This window comes from Kogia breviceps, chromosome 7, assembly GCF_026419965.1.
Source record: "Kogia breviceps isolate mKogBre1 chromosome 7, mKogBre1 haplotype 1, whole genome shotgun sequence".
In the NCBI taxonomy this organism is placed as follows: Eukaryota; Metazoa; Chordata; class Mammalia; order Artiodactyla; family Physeteridae; genus Kogia; species Kogia breviceps.
The window spans coordinates 81172833-81191822 of NC_081316.1; the positions used below are offsets into that span (position 1 = coordinate 81172833).

Sequence of the window (18990 nt, forward strand, 5' to 3'; positions counted from 1 at the left end):
CCATTTATTAAGCACCAACTGTGGACCCGAGACCACACCCAGGAAGCCCTGCAGGGTGACTGCCAGAGTGCACTTGGCGCCCTCATGGACCCCCCAGCCTGGGAAGCTCTGGCTTCTCTGGCCCTGCCACCATGCCAGAATGCCATGGCCAGAGTGGGCTCTGGCCCGACACCCACCTTCCCGGGCCCGGCGGTCCTGTAGCAGCTTCCCGGCGGAAGCGGTCTTGTAGAGGAAGCCACTGTGGCTCACAGTTGGCAGGACAATTGAGTAGTGCTTTTCTGGGGGCCTCACTGAATCCAGCCGAGGTACCTCTTTTGGGAAGGGGGGGAAAGAGTGGCTGGTCATGCTCACCATCCAAGGGTGTCCCCCTCGCCCCCACCTAGGCTGGGTATTCAAGCTGGGTATTTAAGTCACCTGCCCCTCCTTCCCCAGCACCATTCCCTGACTAGCACTCCCGGGCTCCTACTGCCACATTCAGAATTTTGCCTAAGCCATTCCCCACCTTTCCCCACTTATGCGAATTCCATCCCACTCACAAGGCCTGGCTCCAGTACCTCTCCTTCCAGGGAGCTCCCCTGAATCCCCAGCCCAGCTCTTCCTGTTGCAGGCATAGGACCAGCACACTAGAATGAGGGGTGGCCCTCGAGCAAACTCACCAACAATCCCCAGAGGGAGCGTGTCTCAGACAATGCAAAGCCTAAGGAAGCAGCCTGGCTCCAGCCCTGCTCCCAGCAGTCCCAAAGCCCAAGCCAGCTGGGTGGTCTCCTGTGCCTTCCCCGGACACCTGGGCTCTCTCCAGCCCGGCGCACCCCACCCACCCATGGCCCTGAGCCCAGAGTCCTGGCCGCAGATCTCCACCCTCAGTCCTAGGATGTGGCCCCAGAGGCTAGCGCTGGGCCATGACCAGCAGCGCTCACCCCCACCACCCCCTCCTCAGCTACCCTGAGAGCAGGAGCCAAACAGGACCCAACCCGTCTGCAACAGAGCCCCACCCAGACAGAACCCCACCCAGGGCTGCTGTGGCGAGTCCCCCGCACACAGAGAAATGCAGCACCTCCCCCCCCCCCACAGCAGCGCAGACACGCTCTGCACACGCACAAACCCCAACACCCTCGACACTCCCAGGGGCAAGGAAGCAGAGCCACAGCAACTCAGAGACACACGGACACCAGCACACGGATGCCACCCGAGGTCCCACACTGTGGGTCAGGGAGGAACCCACAAATACACAAAGAGATGCAGAGACGGAGAAACAAAGGGTGATACAAACAAACACACGTGTGAAGGGGAAGCCAGAGGCACAAATGTACACTGACGTGCAAACCCGAAACGTCACACACACTCTTGCAGCAGGGCCCCTGGAGGAGTTGTAAGTATAGCTCAAGTGGTATGTAAATCAAACCTCACAGGACAATACCCAGCCCCTAGCACCCAATAACTGGCATCCCCTCCAAAGGGCCAGACCCTGGCAGCAGGGAGGCCCCATCCCTCGAGGAGGATGGTCCCACCAGCCACCCACCTGTGGTCCGGTTGTTTCGAAGGAATTCCATCTGCAGCGTCTGTCCTGCCTGCTCAGCGAGAGCCAGGGGCGTGGGGACTTCAGGGTCCCCCGAGAAGCAGTTGACCCCAGCCCCACAGCCCAGGAGCGCCTGGGTCTCAGCCAGGTCTGAGGTTGTGACTGCGGCACACAGGGCCTGGGAGGAGGTGAGAGGAGCGGGGAGGGTCAGCCTAAGCCAGAGTGAGGGGCAAGTGGGCCGGGGGTTGTGCTGTGGCGGGGTCGGGGTCGGGAAGAGGAAGGAGTCACCCAGGTTAGGGGCCCACCCTCAGGGTGACAGAGAAGAAAGGGAGGAAGAAAGACAGGAGGAGGAAAAGAAAGGCCAAGAGGAGTGAGGGGGGGCAGGGGCATCCCCACAGAGGCCAGGGGTCCTAGCAGTCCAGGCCTCACCCTGCTGACAGCCCTCTGGGAGCCTGTCAGCCACCAGGCGTGTTCTCTAGGGGATCTCAAGCTCCCTCTGCCTTGTGGAAGGCCAGAGGGGGTGCTTTGTAGCTCATTCCTCCCACATTTGAATTCCTCACTGCCTGCCCATCCCTCCCAACCAATGGGAGCTGCCGCCCCTCCTGGCTGGCGGGCTAGACTGGGCTGGGCTGGGCTAGGGGCTGGACGCCTGGGTTCCTGGGATGTGGAGGCCTGGCTCCCACTGGGCTTCTAGCTGGACTGAGCCTGACTGGGTGGGGCTGCTTGGGGGAGGGGCTGAAGGTTGACCAGAAGTCACAAGTGGCATCCCTCTGCCTCGGAGCAGGCAACCTCCCACTCAGGCCAGGCCAGACCAGGGACAGGGCTTGGCTCCTGGCCTGTCAGGGCCTGGGGCCCATGAGGGGCCTCATCTTGAGTGGGGTGTGGATGGGGATGGGTTGGAGCAGCCAGCTGTTTTTCATGAGCCTGACAGGAAATAGCATCCCCATCAAGTTCACTCCTTTTGGCAGGATTCAGAAGGAGCAGGATGGGGTGAGGAGACAGAGGAATCAGGAGGGGAGGGAGGCAGACAGATGCTGGGGACGTGGCCTTGGCCCAAGGGTCAGGCCTGGCTCCTCCCTGCTTTGTCCCAACTGTCCCTGTGGCTTAGGCAGGGTCCTTCTGCCCTCTGGGCCTCAGTTTCCCTAGAGGGCCACTCATCACTCTGAGCTAGTGGAAAAGATGGGCTGAAACAGAGGAATGTGGGGGGGGGCATGAATAATGGGGGTGTTTTAGGAGGCCTCACAGGCCCAGTGCCCTGACCTTGTCCAGCTCCTCCTGGTTGCCAAAGAGCGGATGGTAGCGTCGGTACTTGCCCTCACGGTACTTGGCCTCTAGGTGGTACCGCCGGGCACCAGGGCTGCTGCCGGGCTGCAGAGCCTCACTGGGCGGCACGTTGGCTGCCCAGAAGCGGTTCCCAGCAGCATTGCCCAGCTGTAAGAAGAGCTGCGGGCGTGGGCAAGAGGTTAGAAGGGAGCCTACAGCCAGGGGCCCACGCCCAGCAAAATGTTGGTTTTGAGGTTGTTAGGTGAGGGGCTGGAAGAGCCAGGCCACACGCCCACTTTTCCATCAGGGAAGCTGGGGGACAGCCGGGCCTGCTGGCGGCCATGGGTGCTCCCCCACCAACCCTGGCCTGAGCCCAGTCCCCAGGACAAGAGGCAGGCAGTCTGACAGGCGGACGCCCCAGGCCTGGTGCCTGGCTGGGGGCCTTGCTACTTTCCCACCCAGTCCCACATCTGGAACTCTGCATTCCTGAGACTATCACAGCTGGGGGTGGGGTGTCGGGGGGTGGCAGCTAACCCGTCAGCCAACTGGGTGGACAGGGATTTTGGAAACATCTCCTGTCCCTGACATTCCTCTCTGGGCTCAGGGGAAGAGAGGTGAGGGCAGACTGTGCACAAGAGTCTGGCATTCGGAGGACTAGTTTATTCATTCTGCCGATCATTCACTCCACAGCCATTTCCTGGGCCTCCCACCTTGTCTGTTTGTCAGGGCCTGCGTGGGGTGCTAGGGTCAGAGCAGAGAACAAAGAGGAAACAGTCCCAGGCGTCACTGACTCACTCTGTGACTTTGGGCAAGTCATTTTCTCTCCCCGGGCCTCAACGTCCTCATCTGTAAACTGGGGATTCTAACCCTAACTCACAGGGGATATGACACCCAAATTACTCTGAAGTCTGCAGTTTGGCTGGGGCTGTCAGGAAGGCCATGTGTGGTCGGGCCCTGGTCCAGCCTCCTGTTGCAGGTTCTCCCCTGTAACTACCACATGTATCAGTACCTGGCAACCCCAAGTACACAGGCACAAATGTACACGTGTGAGCGTCCCCCAAATGGACATACTCATACCCACTGGTGCACATGAGTAGAGATAAAATGAAGTAAATATTTTAGGCTTTGCAGGACACAGTCTCTGTGGCATATTCCTCTTGGTGGTTTTGTTTGTTTGTTTGTTTGTTTGTGGTATGCGGGCCTCTCACTGCTGTGGCCTCTCCCGTTGTGGAGCACAGGCTCCGGATACGCAGGCTCAGCAGCCACGGCTCACGGGCCCAGCCGCTCCGCGGCATGTGGGATCTTCCCGGACCGGGGCAAGAACCCGTGTCCCCTGCTTCGGCAGGCGGACTCTCAACCACTGCGCCACCAGGGAAGCCCTGTTTGTTTGTTATTTTAAGCAATCTTTTAAAATTGTAAAAACATTCTTAGCTCACTGGCCACTTTGTTGACTTTGCCAAAAATCAGCTTTTCCAAAATCCCACCCCCTTGATGATCCCAAAGGTCTCTCCTAGCTCCAGGGTTCTGGGGTTGGTGAGATGGGGAGATGGGGTTGGAAGACCCAGGCAGCAGCTGAGAGGGGCAGACCCCAAACATAGCTGGTTCCCCACCTCGATGAGTGTTTCTGTCCACACCTTCCTGTCCATCTTCAGACTCCGCACCTTGGAGACACCAGCGCCCAGGCCACGGTGCTCCCCTGTAGACAGAGGGCCAGACACGGGGTCATCTGGGCCCTCTCCTTTACATGAGCACTCCCTCCACACCCCAACCCCAGTGCCCATGGGGGCAGACAGGGAGAGGCCATGGGCAGGACCCAGGGGCTAGGCCTGCAGCTCCATCTCCCACACACTCCTGCCCAGGGCACCCCAAAATGGAGCCCTGTAACTGACACCTAGGTTCCTGCAGTAGTCCCCCAGCTGGTTCCCTACAGCCATGCTTGGCCCACTGCAGGCCACTCTCCACACAACCCAGCCAGAGTGATCTCTTTAAAATGCAAACCTCTTACTTCAAACCCCTGCTTTAGACTCTCTTAATTCTCCCCAGAATTAGATCAAAATTCCTTACCTGCTTCTTCTCCTCATCTCATGCCTCTCCTCCTCCCCTTCCCCCCAACACGCAAATTCTCCTCCCTCTTCTAATCATCCATGTTCATTCCTACCTCAGGGCCTTTGCACTCACTGTTCTTTCTGCCGCGATTCTCTTCCCCCATTTCCCCAAGGTTAGCTCCCTCCTGACATTCAGATCTCAGTTGACCTGTCACCTCCTCAGAGAGGGCTTCTCGGCCAACACGTTCTCTACCTAGCACTTGTTATTGCCTGACAATTCTACTGGTTTGTGTATGTATTTTCTGCTTCTCCCCAACAGAATGTAAGCTGCCCTAGAGAAGGAATGTTGACTGCCTGCTTTAGGGTCTAGCCTCAGTGCCTGGAACAAAGCCCAGCACACAGTGAGTGCTTAATAAATCTCTGTGAAATGAAAGGGGAGGGGGGAGTTGGGCTTGGAAGGATGCAGCCTTGCTCAGCTACAGATTCCACAAGGGACCCCTGGAGCAGGGATTGGGCTGGGGGCACCATGAGTGCCTGGCACTGCCTGGCTCTGGCTTAGGCCTCACCTCGCTCTGCAACCTCTTATGGAGCATCTCATCCACTCTGGATGAGATGATTGCTCACTCCTTCCATGAGCTGATGCCTTCCTAATCTGGTCTCCAATGGAGTCATCGCTTTCCACACCCATCCCTCATAGCCCAAGGCCTCCTAGACATTTGACCTGGACGTCCCACAGCAACTTCCCAGAACTGTTCCACCTCTGGGTCCCCACCTCCAGCCACCCAAGACTGTTCCCAGTGGGGCCGAATTCCCAGCACTCGGCACAGTGCCCAGCACAGACCCTCAATAAACGCTGGTTGAATAGATGAATGCATCTTAGGCTTCACCCTCTTTCTCTCTCATCCTCCGCGTATGATCTGGGACTCTTCCTCCATAGATCGAAACGCCTCTCAAATGCTCACTTTCTGGGACCAGGCTCCACCTCCTCTCTCTCGTGGATCCGGCAGCAGTCTCCTCGCTAGCCTCCAGTCTCACCAGCTCTGACGCAGCTTCCACCCATCAGCCAGAGTCGGATGCACAAATCTGACCATGTCCCTCCCACCCCTGCCTCCCATCCCCCTCTGGATAAAACACCAGCTCCTCCCTCTGCTTGCAAAGCCCTGCCAGACCTGGCCTACTTCCGCTCTTCTGATGTGACAGCCGTGCTAGACTCCAACAGGCCTGGGCTCAAATCCAGACTCACTTACTTGCCAGGTGACAATAAATCTTAATAAAGTGATTCATTAAGATGTGCGAAGTGACCACGAAGGAGCCATTTTCCCTCTCTGTGCCTCGGTGTCCCCACTCATAATGTGAGAAGCTGAATCCCTGCCGTGCAGGTTAATCACGGTGGGAAAGGCTTGACACAGAGGTGCAACTTCATAAACGATACTCTCTGATACTGCCTTCGCTCCAGCCCCACCAGCCAGACAGACCACCTGCCTTCTCAACACCCCAGCCCTGTCCTGCCCTGGTTTGGCACCCCAACCCCCCTACACACCTGCACAGCGCTTGCAGATGACAACGCAGAGGTTGATGGAGGCCCAGTCAGGCTGGGCAGCTCCGCAGTCAGCACAGAATCTGTTGGGGGCCACGGCCCAGATGCGCTCGGCCACCTCCCAGGTAGACAGGGCCTCAGCAATGGCTCTCTGCATGGCCTCCAGCCACTGCTCCTTCTCCAGCTCTGATTCGGCCGAGAAGCTGGGGACACAGGAGTGGGGTAGAGGACTGGTGGGAAAGGACTCAGAGGGATTTGGGGGCAGCATGAGGGCGCACAGCAAGAAGGGGGGTGAATAATGCACTGAGAGCTGACTGTCGGAGGAGGGAGGTGCCCAGGGTCTGTGAGGAGGGTGGGTGTGGACAAAGGCAAGGACACCCCAAACGTGAAAGACATGTGAATGAGGGCTGGGGGTGGAGGGGCCAGGGGAGGCTCTGCCCTGCCCAGGGAGTAGAAAATGCTGCTGGGAAGAAATGGTGCTCGAGCTAAGCCTTGACAGATGAGGAGGGCTTACCCAGGTGAAGAGGTAGAAAGGTGTTCTAGACAGAGGGAACAGCATGTGCGAAGGGACAGGAGGGCACACAGGGCATTCCAGGGCCTGTGGGCAGGATGTGGGTACTGGCAGAAAAGAAGCTGGGAGACAGAGCAGGCAAGCCTGTGCCATGCAGAGGAGGTCAGAGGGCACCCAGAGGACATTAGTGAAGGTGTAGATGGTTTCAGTGGGGTGAGGGACACAGAGATGTTTTCCCTCTAGCTCCTTCTTTCCCTGCTGCCACCAAGTCACATGTGTGCATTCAAGATTCGGCTCCACCACTGCCATGGCTGAGGAGGGCATTGTTGCTGGAGATGGAATGGATGTCAACGCTGCTTTATGAGAGGTGCTGAGACCACCCTCGCCCACGAAGGCTGAATCTGCCAAGCTGCCAAGGCCCCAGCCAAGCGCTAAGCCCGTCTCTGCATGCTTGCGTCCAACTGGGGGAACCCACGCATGCCAGGCTGGTGGAGGTCCTTGGAGCCAAACACCAAATCAACCTGATTAAGGTCCACGACAACAAGGATCTAGGGAAATGGTCAGGGCTCTGGAAAGCTGACAGAGAAGGAAAACTCCAGAGAAAGTGGCTGGTTAGAGTTGTGTGGTAGTTAAGGAGGATGGCAAAGAATCTCAGGCCATAGACGTCAATCAAAGATTACTACGGGGCTTCCCTGGTGGCTCAGTGGTTGACAGTCCTCCTGCCGATGCAGGGGACACGGGTTCGTGCCCCGGTCCGGGAAGATCCCACATGCCACGGAGCAGATGGGCCCGTGAGCCATGGCCGCTGATCCTGCGCGTCCGGAGCCTGTGCTCCGCAATGGGAGAGGCCACGACAGTGAGAGGCCCATGTAGCACCAAAAAAAAAAAAAAAAGATTACTACGAATCTAAGAAATGAACAAATACAAACTTGGCTTTCAACAAAAAGGAAGAAAAAGGATCTCTGACAGTCACAGATAAGCAGCCCAAGGGCAAAGAGGCAGGCGCCAGGCCAGAGGGCCCACAGGCCTAGGGCCTGCAGGAAAGGGGCCAGACGGAGGTGAGGGAGTGATGGAGGCAAGACAGGAGCAGTGATGGGTTTGCACAGGGGTGAGTAGGAGAGGTGGGGTCCCTGTGGGAGGAGATGGGGCCCAAGGAGGAACAGTGAGCTGGGGAGGAATATAAGAGGGAAAATGTCCACAGAACCATTAGACGTGCAGCTCTAGAGCTCAGGAGAAAGACCCTGAAGGCAGAGATCTGAGCTAAGGGCAAAGGAGATGATGCTAGAGGAGGGGTGACACCGTTTAGACTGAGCAGTCACTGCACACTGTATCAGATACAGCTTTACAGAGACTGCCTCACAGACGAGGAAACTGAGGCACAGAGAGGCCAAGTGATTTGCCCAGGTCATGCAGTGACCCAGGGATGGACCCCAGATGTTACAGATTGAATCGTGTCCCCCTGAAATTCACAGGTTGAAGCCTCAAAGCCCCGTGTGACTGTATCTGGAAATACGGCCATTAGGGAGGTAACTAAGGTTAAATAATGTCCTAAGAGCAGGTTTCTTTATAAAGAGAGGAAGGGACACCAGACATCTCTCTCTCTCTCCATGTGTACAGAGGAAAGGCCGTGTGAGGACACAGTGAGGCAGCGGCCACTTACAAGCCAGGAAGAGAGACCTCGCCAGAAACTAACCCTGACAGAATCTTGACCTTGGACTTCCAGCCTCCAGAACTGTGAGAAAATAAACTTCTGTTGTTTAAGACCCTGGGTCTGTGGTATTCCATCACGGCAGCTGAGCTGATACACAGAATTTGAACCCAGGCATGGCACAGTGCCTCAGAGGCAGTGGCTGAAGGCCTGGGAGTTGGCGAGTCCGTCCAGGTAGAAGACAGAGGACAGAGACAGACCACTGAGGGACGGCTGAGGTCAGAGGAAACCAAGATAGTAGAGTCTCGGAGGCTCAGGGAGAAGCACCCAGGATGGGCATGAGATAGGGAGTGAAGAGCAGCCTTTGATCGCAAGCAACTATTATTGACAGACAAGCACTTTTGAGGGAGCAGGGCAGGCTGGAGGGGATAGCGGGCGAGTGGGCGGTGCAGAAAGCCCATATGGGAGCACTGTGGCAGGGAAGGGGGGACGGTGATGGACAGAGGGAAGGTGTATAAGGGAGATTTCTTAGAAGGAAGGGATCAGAGCAGGTTAGCAAGTGAAGGTAAAGGCCCAGCAGGGTGGGTAGGGCTGGGAAGAGAGGGGAGAAATCCATCCTAGAAGAAGGGGAAGCTTCCTACATATGCAAGAAGAAAATACTGGGAGGGAGTGAGGATGCAGGTGAACAATGAGGGAGGCTCACCTGAAGATGCGGTAGGGGGTGGTGAGGTCGAAGCCGCGTCGGTCCGCTGCTTCCTTCACGTTGCCCACGCTCATGTCAATGAAGGTGATGCCGATGCCCAGGTGGTACTCCTGGCAGTAGGTGGGAAGGGGTGAGGGCAAGGCTTGAGGGGTGGGGCTCAAGACCCAGGGAGGGGGCAGAGAGGAGGGGGAGGTGGTACTTTAGGGACTAGAAAGTGCCCAGGAAGGAGATAAGGGAGGGCTCAGGAATCTGGGCATGGGTAAATGGACCTTGATCAGAGGCCATGTAGCAATAAGTAAGAGGTGCAAGAGCCAGGGTGGTGATGGGGAGGGTAATGCTCAGGGACCAGGCAGGAGAGGGGTCAGAACTAGGGGCAGGAAGGGGGGCAGGCAAAGAGCTGGGTCATGGGAAAGGGGAAAGGCAAAGGGTGGGGCTGAGGGACCAGGTGGGCGGGGCTGAGGGGCTGAGGAACCAGGTGGGTGGGGTAGAGGGACCAGGTGGGTGGGGTTGAGGGAACAGGTGGGCAGGGGTTGGGGCTGAAGGACAAGGTGGGTGGGGGGCAGGGCTAAGGGACTAGGTGGGCAGGGGGCACGGGAGAGGTTCAGCAGCCTGGCTGACCAGTCACACCTCCAGATTCTTGTAAAGCTGCACTTTGTCCCCAACCACAGCCACATAGAGTTTATTCTTGAAGCCACGTAGTTCCAGGCTGCCGGCGCGGTCAGGGGGCTCTGAGCCTTGAACACCCAACGGATAAGCACTAGAAAGTCGGGCCCGGGCACGCTGCTCAGCCACCGCCTGCTGCAGGGCCTGCATCCACTCCTTCCGCTCCGCTGCAGGCAAAGGGGAAGGGGTAAGCCCCAGCTCAGCCTGGTAGGGATCCCCCTAAGGGTTCCCCATTCCAGGCTCCTCAGGCAACACCTCTGCCAGAAAGCCCGCCCAGACTGGCCCACCTCTCTAAGTTCTCTGACTTGGACAAGCTCAGGCTCCAATCCCAGCTGTGCCACTTAGGGTGGGCAAGGCGCTTGGCCTCTCTGAGTCTGCTTCTCCCCTGTGAATGGGGATGTGTGGTTCTGAGGACTCAGCACAAAGCTGGTCAGAGGGGGCACTCCCCTTCCCCACCTCACAGAGGGTAGACTCCTCTCTCGGTTTGATGTGGGGGGAGCAGATGTGCCCTGGTTCTCCTCCCCCACTTATCAAGCCAAACTGCCAGTCTTCCTCCTGCCCCCCTCCCTACCATCACTCTCCGCCCGGAAGGTAAAGGTCCGATTGTTTGTGATCACTTCAAACTTTTGGTCCCCAATGGCAGCCACTCGGGAGATGCAGGCCACAGGGACAAAGCGCTTTGAGTAGGCATCCTGGAGGACAGAGAGGAGCTAACTGTGGGGTGAGGCTCACAGGGGCCCAGCCCCTCCTTGACTCCCTCAACCTCTGTTGAAATGAAGGTTGCAGCCCCACCTCCCACAGGTGGTGACAGCCCCTACACCAACCCTGGCAAAGGCCAAGGCCAAGGCTGGCCAATGGGCCAGGAGGACACAGTTCAAGGAGTCACACTACAGCTCTGGTGAGGACTCATCTAGGGACGGACTCCGCCTGGGTCCAGTGTCGGGGTTCAACCCAAGACCAGGCTGAAGCAGGGTCATATCACGGACTAACATGGGCCTCACCTTGTTACTATCAAAGTATCGCAGGTGATCGGTATCCAGTCTCACCCATCGCTTCTGATAGATATAAGATCTGGAGAGGCAGAGGCAGAGGGACAACAGAGCAAAGGACTGGGAATTAGGGAAAGGCTCCGGGATCACCCTAGCCCCCTCTGGAAGCCACATACAAAGTTAGAAACAGCCAGGTCCAAGGGAAGAAGGATCCCAAGTGGTCACTGAGAAGATGAACTTTACCTACAGCAAGAGTGATTGGAGTCAGAATCAAAGTAGGACTTCCCAGTTTGGGGATTTATTTATTTTTTATTTATTTTTTGGCTGCTCTGTGCAGCATGAGGGATCTTAGTTCTCCAGCCAGGGATCAAACCCATGTCCCCTGCATTGGGAGTGCAGAGTCTTAACCACTGGACCGCCAGAGAAAGGACTTCTCAGTTTTAAGGGTAATAAAGCATAGGTCTGGTGGGGATGATCGGCAGTTACAGACTGCCTGGAGGGAGACCTGCTCCAATAACCTTGTCTCCTCTGGTTTCCTGATCCGCGATACCAGTATACTAGAGCCCACACCATGCAGAGCACCAGTAGGACCCAAAAGGCCTCACTCACCCTTGCGGTGGGTTCTTGTCCAGCCAGCCAGCCTTGATGACTGGTGGGCTGGGGGTGGGGCCCACAGGCAGCCCGTCCATGGGGTGTGGTGGGAGATCAGGGATCAGGAGGCTGCTGGGCAAGGATGAGCTCAGGCTGCTGGTGTGCCATCCACCACTGGGGGGAGAAGAGAGAGAATGAGAAGGCCAGAGTGGGGGCTCCCATGGGGTAGGGGCGGAGGAGATGGAGAGGCTGGGCTGGGCTTGGGGAAGGAGGATAGCTGGGTGGGAGAACCACCCGAGAGAAGAGGACGCTTACTTGGGGATGCCCTCGTAGGCATGGTCATCCTCATCTTCATCCCCTTGGTCGTCCCCGGACAGTTCCTCCCCCTCGCTCAGCAGACTGGCCACGCGCACGGCCCGAGGGACTTGGCTCACTGGGGGGGGCTCCTCCTGCTCCCCAGACCCGCTCAGTGTCATGCTCCCCTTCAAGCCCCAGATCACACCCAACTAGGGGCTGCCACATCCCCCTCTGTCCACTCCATCCTGGACCCACACAACTCTGCACATTTACTTCTCTTTCCTCACACTCCTCTCCTCCCCAGCCCCCAGCAGTCTGCACAGGGACCCAGGGAGACAGCGTCACAGGGACAGAGAAAACCAGTGCAGCCACGGGCCCAGGTGAGAGACAAAGACAGGAAGAGAAAGGGAGAGAGGAAAAGACACATGGATGGAGAGTTAAGGCACTCAGAGAGAGGGTGACACGGGGACATAGAAAGTGAAACAGAGACAGAGGGACAGACACCCCAAGACAGATGTGCTCCAAACACCAAGGGAGAGAAGGGGCCACACAGCCATCCAGATGCAGCTGAAGACTGGATCTGGAGCCACAAACTAGAGCCCCCAGACCCCCACAGAGCAAGACAGTGAAGGGGAAGGAAACTCTCCAGGGAGCCAACTACCTACTCTCTATCTGGTGGTCCCCAAGGTCTGAAAGGCACCTGGGTAGCCCGCCCTCCACGCTGACAGGCAGACAGCCCGAACCCTAACCACTGGCTGACCCACCTTCTTGGTCATCACGGCAGCTGGGGCCCTCGGCCCCTCCTCTGGGACCTCATCGTAGTCAGGGTCATCTGGGGAGATAGAGGGGAGGGGGAGACTCAGAGGCAAAGAGGCCTGGCCTCCCCCAGCCTAAGAAAGACCCTGCTCCACCCTGGCTTGGCTTTCAAAAAATGGCACAAAGGACAGGAAGTGGTATTTATATTCTCGGGGCTTCACAGGACAGCACTAGGGGGCGGCCAAAGGAGAGGCCAGGCCATCACAGGGAGGTCTGACTGGGCAGCAAGCTTGGGGGTCATGGTAGGGACTGTCTTAAAAAGGCTAAAAAAAAGCAACAAGAATCGAGACAAGAAAAAATGGACAATCCAAGGAAAAGCAAACTGCCCATGACCATGGAAAACAGTCCCACACTTTAAGCCATGGGCAAATCAAGTAGTCAGCCATCTGCCCACACCTAACAGTCAATAGGTCAGAGGGCTGGGTGCTGTCTCCATTCTGAGGAGGAAGGGAAGGATGCTCACCTGTCCAGGGCCACATAGTGGGTCAGTGGCAGGGCCCAACAGAAAGGGGAGCACGATCCTTATGCCCTTGCAGACTCTCCAGCCCTGATCCCAGGCCACCCACCCAGAGCCCCATGCTTTGCTACGGCACTCACCAAACTCCGGGAGCAGGCGGAGAGGCTTCAGGGGAATCTCTGGGCGGGTGGGAGGTGGAGATGGGGGCTGGGGAGGCCCCCGGGGGAAGGTGGCCGGGGGCTCCTCAGGCTCTGGCTGGGGAGGGAATGATGGTGGCGGTGACAGTAACTCTTCTTCCTTGGCAGGAAGGCTGGGAACAGACCAAAAGTTGGCCATCAAGTTCAGTGCGGCTGAGTCACTGCGCCAGCGACACTGCGACAGAACCAGAACTCAAACCCACTGTGCCCCCCAGCTCACATGAACAGCAGCACAACTCATTTGTTCCACACACTCAGCCAGAGCCCTCCTTGCCTCACTCCCCTGTCCCAAACCCTCCCAGCTCTCCAGAGCAGGTACCTTCTTTGGCTTCATGAGCTGGCCCTGCCTTGCTGGGACAGGGTCACCTGTCCCCAAAGTGCTAACTTTTAGCCACATGTACCCACTGGGTCTCCACTCTAAAAGAGAGATGAAGACCAGAAAGGGGTGGGGGGTGGTTTGCATCATAGCCTGGGAGTCAGGGAAGGCTGGACCTGAGCTTTTATTTATTTATATTTTATTTATTTATTTATTTTTATTTTTGGCTGCATTAGGTCTTTGTTGCTGCGTATGGGCTTTCTCTAGTTGCAGCGAGCAGGGGCTACTCTTCGTTGTGATGCGTGGGCTTCTCATTGCAGTGGCTTCTCTTGTTGCAGAGCACGGGCTCTAGGCACACGGGCTTCAGTAGCTGTGGCATGCAGGCTCAGTAGCTGTGGCTCACGGCCTCTAGAGCACAGGCTCAGTAGTTGTGGCGCATGGACTTAGTTGCTCCGTGGCATGTGGGATCTTCCCGGACCAGTGACCGAACCCATGTCCCCTGCATTGGCAGGTGGATTCTTAACCACTGTGCCACCAGGGAAGTCCCTGGACCTGAACTTTTAAGGATAAAAAGGCGTTTGTTGGAGAATGGATGGCGCAGGACTGAAATGGGCATCGAGGCCAAGGGCACAGACCAGAGCCTTAGAAACCAAGTCCTGAGGCCATGAGCCATGGGTCTCTGGATCAAGACCATCTTCTCTGTTGTCTTGAATATTCACCATCCCCTGGGACATCTCAAACTCACCTGAACCCACCACACTTCTCATCTCTGCTATCACTCCCCCCAGAAGCCTTCTCTGACTCCAAGGCCAGGTTCAAGGTGCCTGAACTCCCACGGCCACAGTGCTCCTGTCTGTCTGTCTCCGCACAGATTGCACTGCTTCCTGCAGGCTGTGTCTCCAAAGGACATCAGAGACGTGGGTTTCAACCTTGCCTCAGTCTCAGTTCCCGTGTGTCCTGGGGCAAGCACCTAGCCTTTCTGAGCCTCAGTTTCCTCTTCTGTAAAATGAGGACTACAAAACTGTTGTGGCAGGGTGGCTGGAGGATCAACCAAGACAAGGCGTGTCGTGCGTCAGCACACAGGATGCACAGAGACCACCAGCCGCAACAGGTGCCCGAGCTCTAGAAGCGTGGCCCCAACTGCTGGCTCTGCCAGAGTCCAGCAGGGGCTGAGGAGGAGCATCGAGCAGATGGGCAACTTTCTTCACTGGTGATTTCAGCCTGGTCTACTGCCCCAGTGTTCCTGGCAGTGGCTGACAGTGTGTGACCACCGAGAAAGCAAGGAAGGGCTGGGGCATGACCACGATGCCAGGCCTTTGCTCCTGCTGTTGCCTCCTGCAGGAATACCTTGCTCCCTGGTCTCTGATCAGAGAACATCTACTCATTCTTTAACTTCTTACTCAAGTGCCCCTTCTCTGAAAGTTTTTCCTGACCCCTCCCCTTCCTGCTCCTCCAGGCCCTGCCCATGTTCCCCTCTGATATGAGCCTTAGATGAATTATTCCAAGTAACTTTTGCTTTTTAGTACCTCCCTCCTTTGTGCCAGGTACTGCGCTAGCATCTAAGCCAGGACCTGAACCCTGACTCCACAGTCTGGGTGCTTCTTAGGACACCTGGCTACTTCCACATTACCCTGCACCCTATCTTATTCCTCTCCAAGGGTAAAGAATGAACAAAAAAACTCTTTCTCCCTAGAAACCTGCTAAAAGTGGTATGTCAGCCATGCTTTGAGCCAACAGTGCCTTTGGCAAAAGTGGCCTGATTTTGTGGCACTGCACCTGGACTAGGAGAAACTGTAAGTGGTCTCTTGACCTGGGGGAGAAGTCGGAGCTTTGGACTTCCCAGAGTGTGGTGGCTCGTAACCGGGCACAGCCTGTGCAGGGACCTGAAACCACACTTGTGCGGTTGTTAGAAGACATATTGGCCCCTTGAGGCAATAGTTCTCTAAGCCAGGGTGGCGCCCACACCTGTTGGCTGTGAGTCTCATCCCTCATCCCTGAGCTGCACCCTGGAGGACCACAGAGAACAGCTCCTGGACAGATGTGTGGACAGTGACACTGACTGCCACAAGGACCCCACAGCAGAGGAAGACCTGCTGCTGTCCTAGTGGCCAGTTATTCCCTCTATATATGCTTCTCAGGGAATCTGATGCCAAGTGGGCTGAGGCCTGGCTCCCCAGCATGTGGGTTCCCTAAGACAAGTTCCACACCCACCTTCTTCACTACTGTATGCCCAGCACTCAGCAGGGATGAATAAATAAATGAAGACTGGATTAATTAATTCTTGTTAATTATGTGTGTGTGTGTTTTCCCAGCTGTCTTCTAGGTGCTTTACGTGGATTCATTCATTCAATAACGTATGGCTTATTGTTATTCCCACTTTACAGATGAGGAAACGGAGGCACAGAGACACGAAGTAATTTGTCCTTGGTCCCACAGCTGGGATTTGCACCCAGGAAGTCCAGCACCACAGCTGAAAGCTCAACCACCAGTGGCAAATGAGGAGGCCACAGCCAGGATCTGAGGGCTTCTCTGGGGCCCCTCTCCTCACACTGGCCACCCAACTCAGGATCTAGGCAGCTCTAGGGTTGATGTTCCATCCAAAAGGAAATGTGATCACAGCTCTGATGGCCGTGTTACCACGGTAAGAAAGGAGAGGGGAACAGACGCTAAGGGCTCCTCTCCCAGTAAAGCCTTTGCAGGAAGAGGGCTATGTGCCAAGAAGGTGGGAGCAAGGGGGCCCCATGGGCCTCCCAACCTCATTCTAGACGCCTCCTCCAGGAAGCCTCCAAGCTGATCCCCTGCCTGCCTACCACAGGGGACCAGGGTCATGCTGAGTCAGAGCCAGGCCCAGGAAAGGAGAAGTGGTATCAGGAAGGCACGGATGTGGGAAAATCCCAGGGGAAGGGGCAGTGCCCACAGAATGACCCTAACCCAGCCAGAGTCCTGGCCACTCAGTGCCTGCACCCCTTAGAGCAGCCCCAGCTCCAGTCTGTGGCTAAGGTCCAGCTGGGATGTTCCCCACTGATCTCTGACCCCACAAGACCAGAAGATCAGCCCCAAACCTGAGCAGGGATTCAGTGGTCCCTCCTATGAGCCTTCGCTCACACCACTTCCTCCTGCCTGCATCTCCCTGCCCTCTCCTTACATCTCAGTCCATGGAAAGCCTATCTGTACCTAATATGGCTCAATGGGCCTCTTCTAGGTAGCCTCCAAGATGCCCACACAGAGCTGCTCACCCCCTGCCCCTCATTCCTGGCTCCTCTGCTCCTTCAGCCCCTTTCTCCTCTATCCAAGTGACATATGGATCTGGGCACTCCTGGGCAGGGCCCACTCCAGCCTGGGCCCTCAGCCTAAGAAGGTTTGTTTTATTGGTTTAGGGCAAATACACACAGCCAACCTTGTATCTGGGGGTTGAGGGATATATGAGGGCCCCGAGCCAGAATGGGTGAGAGTAGAGTGACCATATAATTAATCATATATACCAGAACATTTCTGAGAGTTAAAAGAGGCCCTATTAATAACTATGTCAGGGCAACAGGTGTAAGCAGGCCTGTCCTGGACGAAATGAGATTTGTGGTCACTGTAGGTAAGAGACAGAGCTTTGCAGCCAGGTGGGTCTGGGCTTGCATCCCAGCTAGACCTCACATCAGTTTGTGTCCTTACAAAGCAGGTCACTTTACCTCTGAGCCTCAGGTTCCTCTCTGGTCTGCTTCCAGGTTCACTGATAATTCAGAAAGGACCGTCAACTGCCACACATCACCAGCACTACTTTCTCACCCTGCCTGTGGCTGAAGGAGGCTCAGGCCCCACAGGATGGGCCAGGAACCTGTCCCGTAGCCCTCTCCTCTAGGGTGGCCCCTGGGTCTCCCTTCACTCCTTTCTATTTATGTCAATCACCATAAGGGCATATGGGCAGGGCTGCAGAGTGGGGCAGCCTGAATATCTCAGGCTGGCCTTGCACTGATACACTCTTACATTCCAGCCATCCTTGACTGAGCTGCATTCCATAAATGCATACTTCCAGGCTTTTGCATATGTTGTTCCTTCCGCCAGGAACGCAACTCCATCTGGCCATCTCCTACTCCTCCTTCCAAAGGTGCAAATCATACATCTTCCCCCTCCACTTTGCACCTCCCTTGATGCCCCAGGGGCCTCCTGACGCTTCTCCAGTCCCCACACTTCTGAGCACTCAGCATAGTTGTATCTGTCAATGTTTGCTTCACTGAACTGACCTCAGGGGACCAAGGACCCAGGTCTATACCCTGTCCTGGAATCAGGACTTTCCCCCTACAGAGTCACACAGGCCTTGGAGGGACCCAGCCCAAACCCAGCTCCTGGATTTTCACCAGCAGGGCCAAGAGGTGGGATCAGACTCTGGTTTGGACACATCTGCCTCCTCTTCTGACCTCCTCTTCCCACAGGGGCAATCTTTCCCAACTGCCCACTTCCTCTTCCTACTTGGGGCCCAGGCCTCAGCCCTGTGTTTCTTTCTTCCTCCGTGGCTGCCCTCGTCCCTCCTTCTCTATCGTGAGGCCCAAGGGTCAGCCCCTCTAGCGCTTTCCAGGCTCTGTCCTATTTACTTCTGCCCAAGCTGCAGCAGGGAAAGCCCTTCTTGGGGTCTCACTTTCTTAGATGTGATGTTTGCAGTGTGCTTCTCAGCTTTTGCATATGCTGTGAGTCCCCTCAGGCCAATCCCTCTCCATGCCACAGCATCACCCAAAACAGAGGGGGCTTCCTTGACTGTGTTCTGAATGAATGAATGACCATTGCCCCACTCACATACTGATTACTGGAGGTCAGCAGCTCTCCATCCCTCCATACAGCAGTGCCTGACTGACCTGGCATCCTGCCTCAAAACCAAGGTTTCACCCAGCTCTTTGTACTTCACCCTGGAACAATATAGCTACCACTTGCTAAGTGCCCCCTATGTGCCAGACATCCTGCTGGGAGTCTTTTTTTGTTTAATCCCCAGATGACCCGGATCATCGACTCCCCTGTGCTCAGGACATGCCTCCTTCACCAGGAAGTCCACCCAAACTGCTCCCTCCTCTAAGCTCACACAGTTGGGAGTCTTGCTGTCATGGGCAGGAAAGGGCTGAGGCCCAGGTCTCCCATGGCAGCTCTTCCTGCTTCCCAGGCCTGACCCTCTGCTGGCTTGTGAAGGCAGTGGGGGGAGGAAATTCACCCTTCAGGTGGCTCGCAACTGTACTAGCCCCTCTCCCCCCATCCCAGGGCTAGCCTGGCTGGAGGAGAAGGTGCAGGTATCTGCTGGGCCCTATGGAAAGATGAGCCAAGGGCACAGGGCAGGGCCAGGTACACAGACAGGACCTGGTTAGAGGAATCTCTATGTTCCCAGTGGCCCAAGCAAAGGGTTATTGAGCTCATTAGGGATCACAGCAATTGGGGGGAGCCCCCCAATGACACAGCCACCCCCACCACAC

General features: G+C 56.4%; 1 protein-coding gene and 1 pseudogene across 8 annotated transcripts in view; one reads left to right on the plus strand and one right to left on the minus strand.

Annotated features, from left to right (window-relative positions):
• The window catches only part of ARAP1 (ArfGAP with RhoGAP domain, ankyrin repeat and PH domain 1), a 63001-nt gene that overhangs the window by 15788 nt on the left and 28223 nt on the right, over window positions 1–18990 (minus strand). For 7 of the 8 annotated variants that reach the window (XM_067038831.1, XM_067038830.1, XM_067038833.1 and 4 more), the window contains 13 exons: window positions 13177–13346; window positions 12528–12595; window positions 11782–11915; window positions 11485–11640; window positions 10888–10957; window positions 10458–10578; window positions 9851–10053; window positions 9224–9333; window positions 6365–6564; window positions 4390–4475; window positions 2777–2959; window positions 1520–1694; window positions 177–311 (listed from right to left, as the gene is read on the minus strand). In XM_067038831.1, the coding sequence (XP_066894932.1) occupies window positions 177–311; window positions 1520–1694; window positions 2777–2959; window positions 4390–4475; window positions 6365–6564; window positions 9224–9333; window positions 9851–10053; window positions 10458–10578; window positions 10888–10957; window positions 11485–11640; window positions 11782–11915; window positions 12528–12595; window positions 13177–13346 (1811 nt within the window). The remainder of the gene's footprint in view (window positions 1–176; window positions 312–1519; window positions 1695–2776; window positions 2960–4389; window positions 4476–6364; window positions 6565–9223; window positions 9334–9850; window positions 10054–10457; window positions 10579–10887; window positions 10958–11484; window positions 11641–11781; window positions 11916–12527; window positions 12596–13176; window positions 13347–18990) is intronic. The other variant, XM_067038838.1, reaches the window with a different exon arrangement.
• On the plus strand, window positions 7180–8349 carry LOC131759672 (small ribosomal subunit protein eS12-like; annotated as a pseudogene).